At 42.4% G+C, this 5990-nt stretch overlaps 1 protein-coding gene across 1 annotated transcript in view; it reads right to left on the bottom strand.

Annotated features, from left to right (window-relative positions):
• LOC111968629 (1-phosphatidylinositol 4,5-bisphosphate phosphodiesterase beta-1) overlaps window positions 1-1593 on the bottom strand; it is a 27125-nt gene extending 25532 nt beyond the window's left edge. The window contains exons 1-3 of the mRNA XM_023994345.2: window positions 1495-1593; window positions 597-665; window positions 210-350 (exon numbers count right to left, since the gene is read on the bottom strand). Of these exons, the coding sequence (XP_023850113.2) occupies window positions 210-350; window positions 597-665; window positions 1495-1593 (309 nt within the window). The remainder of the gene's footprint in view (window positions 1-209; window positions 351-596; window positions 666-1494) is intronic.
• Between the last annotated feature and the right edge of the window lie 4397 nt (window positions 1594-5990).

Below are 5990 nucleotides of genomic sequence, written 5' to 3'. Positions count from 1 at the left end.
AGGAGTGCGAGGGGTGTTAAAATATTCATCACTCACTCACTAACTCACTCAAAAACACACACACACACACACACACACACAGGGGGACTAAGCCCCAGCAGGAAGCAGAATACACAGTGGGAGTCCCAAAGTGAGAGACAGCATGGCGTCTCCTCCACTTAGCTCCTGTGTGTGTGTGTGTGTGTGTGTGAATGTGTGTGTGTGTGTACCGTGGCCTCTTCCTCTTGCAGGGCCATGAAGTTGAGGTATGTGATGTTGACCATGTCCGGTCCTGTGACTATGGTCAGCAAACGATTTTCTATACGACCAACTAGGTTCCCCACATCAAGCAGCTCACGCAGCTTCGCCTCCTAGAGAGGACAGAGGGTCAGAGTTTAGGGGTTAGAGGTCAAGGTCACAGGTTAGTCCAGGGGTGTCAGCTCCAGTCCTCAAAATGTGTTTTCATTTCAACATGGTACATCATTGATCAGTGTTACTGATTAGTATTGCTGATTGGCTAGGGAATCAGACTATGAATCAAAAGCAGTGATGAAAACCAATAGGAGCCTGGTTTGACACGCTTGAGTCAAGATTCAGAGGTCCTGGGGGTTAAGTACCTTTGGTGTTTTGGTGCTCTTCCCTGTTCTGGCATCCTTTATATGGGTGATGTCTAACAACTCTGTCTCCTGCAGGAGAGATAGTAGGGAGAAAGACAGAGAGGAAAAAGGATAGAGAGATAATGAGGGAGGGAGTAAAGACATGAGAGAAGGAGTGCGAGGGGTGTTAAAATATTCATCACTCACTCACTAACTCACTCAAAAACACACACACACACACACACACACACAGGGGGACTAAGCCCNACACACACACACACACACACAGGGGGACTAAGCCCTGGCTCTTATACACATCTAGATGTGTATAAGAGACAGGTGTGTGTGTGTGTGTGCGCATGTTAGAAGCTGAGTTGGGTTTGACTAAGGCGTTGCATAAGCATGAATCACTTTGGTCCCAAATTACCTCTTTACTTAGAAATATATACTGACACACACACGTACGCACCAATGCACACACACACTCTCTCTCCCTCTATCTATCTCTCTCTTTTATGTGGTGGAACATTTCGGCTAACCGAGGAGGGATTTTAACCATGGCAGTTACCATAGCAACATGCCAGCACATTTCTCTGTATCCTTGCTCTGTGCTTAAAACCTTCAACATACCAACACACATTCTTGCAAACACGCGCACATACACACCTATACACATGTACACACACACACACGTACACACACACACACACACACACACACACACACACACACACACACACACACACACACACACACACGTTACAACATATTTGCAACCACATGTATAACATGTGTAACATGTGTTACATGTGTAATCACAACCACAAACGTCAAGTGTGTGCACATTTTCATCTTAAATGTCTAGCACTTATCATTCCTAAAAGGAGTGTTAACAACACACTCACACACTGATACTCACATCATCCCATTTCATGAAGCGGCTGCCATTCTGCAGAGTATCGGGGACGGTCGGGGGTTTAAGCTTCAGAGCATGTGTCCCTGGCTGAGCCCCTGCCATGGTACACACACACCTTCAACCAGCAGCGCGGGAAGTCCTCTTTCCCTTTCCGTCTATACTCTTTCTCCTCTCCTGTCTTCCTCTCCTCTTCTCTCCTCTTTAGTCAGTAGACTGAGAGGGTTGGATGATAGTGATCTGGTATGTACATCACTGAAACAAGCTGCATATCCATCTACAATCAACGGTGTCTTTTGCCCTGTCTAGTCAGTTCTGTAGAATCAACAGTATACTCCTCTTTAGTATAATGCGTCCTACTGTACTAGCTGACTGTCTTAGGGTTACTCTTCTAGTATCAGTGTCCTCTTGTATACCTAGTGTAAAACAAGATAATATAGTACTAGCTGTCCTGTTCTGTCAGCTCGCTCTGTGAGACATAACTGCTACTGCCTCCACACACTGACTCACTCTGACATGCGTATGGAGCCTGCACGCCCACACACACACAGACACACACACACAGACAAACACACAGACACACACACAGACACACACATACACAGACAGACAAAAAGAGAGAGAGATAATATGAAACCAATGTAGACAACTTATTGGATCCATAATCAATTGTATCTATTTTTTAAATAAAATAATCATCAAAAACAATACAGAGGGTATGGGCTCCCACGTGCAGCACCATACCATAGAACCATACATACCTGTACAGGTTTTCCATCATGGTTGGTTGCAAAGGTTTGACTCCTAAAAAGCTTGACCTGTGGTCGGTGCGCGTGCGCGTCTGTACAGGACTACTGCAGGAGCTATTTCAGCTCCTACTCTCCCACTCCATCCTCAAGTAGTGAAGAGTCCTGAGTGTGTGGGCGAGCTACAGCATTTATTTAGTTGATATGGTGTGTGTGTATGGTTAATATAGTGTGTATGTGTGTGTGTGTGTGTGGTTAATATAGTGTGTATGTGTGTGTGTGTGTGTGTGTGTGTGTGTGTGGTTATTAGTGTTGTTGTGTGTTGTGGTGTGTGTGTGTGTGTTGTGTGTGTGTGTGTGTGTGTGTGGTTGTGTGTGTGTGGTGTGTGGTGTGTGGTTATTAGTGGTGTATAGTGTGTATGTGTGTTGTGTGTGTGTTGTGTGTTGTGTGTGTGTGTGTGATGTGTGTGTGTGTGGGGTGTGTCTGTGTGGTGGGTGTTGTGTGTGTGGTGGTGTGTGTGGTGTGTGTGTGTGTGTGTGTGTGGCGTGCGTGCGTGCGTGCGTGCGTGCGTGCGTGCGTGTGTGCGTGCGTGTGTGCGTGCGTGCGTGCGTGTGTGCGTGTATGCATACATAAACCAAAGGCTTATGTGTACCCTCTACTCTCATCCAGTACTAAATAAAGAATAGTGTTGTTACAATGTGGATGCAATGATGACTGGAGAAGAGAGGAGAGGACATACAAACAGGCAGACAGCGTGCCCTTTACATTTCTACAGTACAATATACACACAATCAGTGTTTTGTTTTCCTGTGCCATGATTCTGGCATTGGACAAATCATCATAATGTATTATTTATTTATTTATTTAACCTATATTTAACTAGGTAAGTCAGTTAAGAACAAGTTCAGAGCCAGTTTCAGTGGTGCAGTACACAAAAAACATCATATGAAAAGATAGGAAACATGTGATGGGCCATAGAATCCATGGATTCTATTTCTATGTGATGGGCCATATAATCCATGGATTCTATTTCTATGTGATGGGCCATAGAATCCATGGATTCTATTTCTATGTGATGGGCCCTGTTAAGTGACTGTAACATGTGACGCATTGAGTGACCAAATGATAATTGTGATGTTTCATGTAACCATTCATTTATCAGTGGTGAACCACACCAAGGGCAACCCTCAGAGCCAAACTGGCAGCCAGCCGGTGGCTGAGCCTAAGACCCCTGCTGTCCATTATTTAGACACCAAAAAGTGGTGGCTGGCTCAGACTAAGGGTGAGGTATTCACTTTAATTCATGTCAATTTAAAGTAGTGGACAGTTGTATTTTAACTGTGAGAATGTTACTAATATTTTTGGAAATGTGTTTACAGAAGAAGCATGTACCACCTCCTCCCTGTTGGGGATGTATCCTGGGTATGTGGAGAACACTCTCGTACCACCACCTCCCCCCATGCTTTAGAATACTGCCCACCAATCATCCTGCTAAAATTCTTCCAACTAACAGCAGGTATATGGGGCGGAAACTCTACAATGCAACTGATGCGACCACCACAAAGGCTCCAAGCCAGATGCTGAGGCCACTCCCTGGCCAGCTCCCTCGCGCACACCTCCAACCCCATGGCGCTAATGTCTATGCCATTTGATTGTGTTGGCACTCTACCCTGCTGAGGTATGATTCTGTACAATCCTTCCAAAATATATTCACTTCGGTAACACTTCACTTTACATGGTCATAACCATGTCATAATATGTCAGAAAAGCTGATGTAACTTGTCATAACCTGTCATAATATGGTTATAACACTGTCATGACCCATATATTTACAACTGTTGTGACATATATTTCATATATTTATGGCTGGTTATGACACCTGCATAAGAGTGTCAAAAGTGCCCACATTTATTCAAATTATTTTTTTCCCTGCCAAGAAGGGCAGTTTCCCTGTTGTTGTAATGAATTCTTTACAGTCATGTTTTTTCATAATATTTTAAATAACATTTTATGACACTGTCAAGAAGCATTATGACCATCATAATTATATCAGCCAGATAGGTCTATCATGTACAGTACATGCCCTTATGTCAGTCATCAGTCAAAAGAGGGTGTCTTGTCCTGCTCCTGAAATCTGCTCCTGCATTCATCCCAGTCATCAGCAACAGAGCATTTTGGGTAGGTGCATGTCTGACATCAGTGTGTACGCAATTACAATGATAATTGTAACATCCATTTTAAAATATATATATATATATATATATATTTACAACATAAACACACTGTTGACACGCAGGCTATGGTGTAATGGAATGTTTTGTGGGTTTTGACACTTTTAAGTAGGTGTCATAACCAGCCATAAAATAACGCAATATGTGTCACAACAGGTCTAAATATGTGTCATGACAGTGTTATGACCATATTATAACAGGTTATGACAAGTTATATCAGCTGTTATGACATATTATGACATGGTTATAACAGTGTCATAACGTGTTATGACGCTGGGTGTCAAGTAAAGTCTTACCTTAATGGTACATTTCATTAGCTGTGCTTTTACTTAATATGACACATGGCTAAAGTAGCAGTGATGTAAAATATTTTTCCTTTTGTGCCACAGGCCATTTGCCCAGAGTGGATTTTTTGTATATATTTGGAAATATAATAATTTGGTGATAGCTGAATAAAAGACTCAAGCATATCCCTCTCTCTGTCATGTTCACATTGCTTAGATATGTGTTCTATCATAATTTACAAGCCCATTTATTGTGCTATTTTCTTTTTTTATCTTTATTTAACTAGGCAAGTCAGTTAAGAACAAATTCTTATTTTCAATGACGGCCTAAGAACAATTGTGCCTTGTTCAGAGGCAGAACGACAGATTTTTACCTTATCAGCTCGGGGATTCAATCTTGCAACCTTCCGTTTTCTAGTCCAACACTCTAACCACTAGTCTACCTGCCGTATGTTAAACAGTTGAGGTCGGAAGTTTACATACACTTAGGTTGGAGTCATTAAAACTTGTTTTTCATCCACTCCACAAATGTCTTGTTAACAAACTATAGTTTTGGCAAGTCGGTTAGGACATCTACTTTGTGCATGACACAAGTCATTTTTCCAACAATTGTTTACAGACAGATTGTTTCACTTATAATTCACTGTATCACAATTCCAGTGGGTCAGCAGTTTACATACACTATGTTGACTGTGCCTTTAAACAGCTTGGAAAACTCCAGAAAATGATGTCATGGATTTAGAAGCTTCTGATAGGCTAATTGACATCATTTGAGCCAATTGGAGGTGTACCTGTGGATGTATTTTAAGGCTACCTTCAAACTCAGTGCCTCTTTGCTTGACATGATGGGAAAATCAAAAGAAATCAGCCAAGACCTAAAAAAAATAATATTTAGACCTCCACAAGTCTGGTTCATCCTTGGGAGCAATTTCAAAACGCCTGAAGGTAACACGCTCATCTGTTCAAATAATAGTATGCAAGTATTAACACCATGGGACCATGCAGCCGTCATACCGCTCAGGAAGGAGACGCGTTCTGTCTCCTAGAGATGAACGTACTTTGGTGCGAAAAGTGCAAATCAATCCCAGAACAACACCAAAGGACCTTGGGAAGATGCTGGAGGAAACCGGTACAAAGTATCTATATCCACAGTAAAACGAGTCCTATATCAACATAACTTGAAAGGCCGCTCAGCAAGGAAGAAGCCACTGCTCCAAAACCGCCATAAAAAAAGCCATACT

Source organism: Salvelinus sp. IW2-2015, linkage group LG9, assembly GCF_002910315.2.
Source record: "Salvelinus sp. IW2-2015 linkage group LG9, ASM291031v2, whole genome shotgun sequence".
In the NCBI taxonomy this organism is placed as follows: domain Eukaryota; kingdom Metazoa; phylum Chordata; class Actinopteri; order Salmoniformes; family Salmonidae; genus Salvelinus; species Salvelinus sp. IW2-2015.
This window is presented reverse-complemented; position numbering and strand designations above follow the sequence as displayed.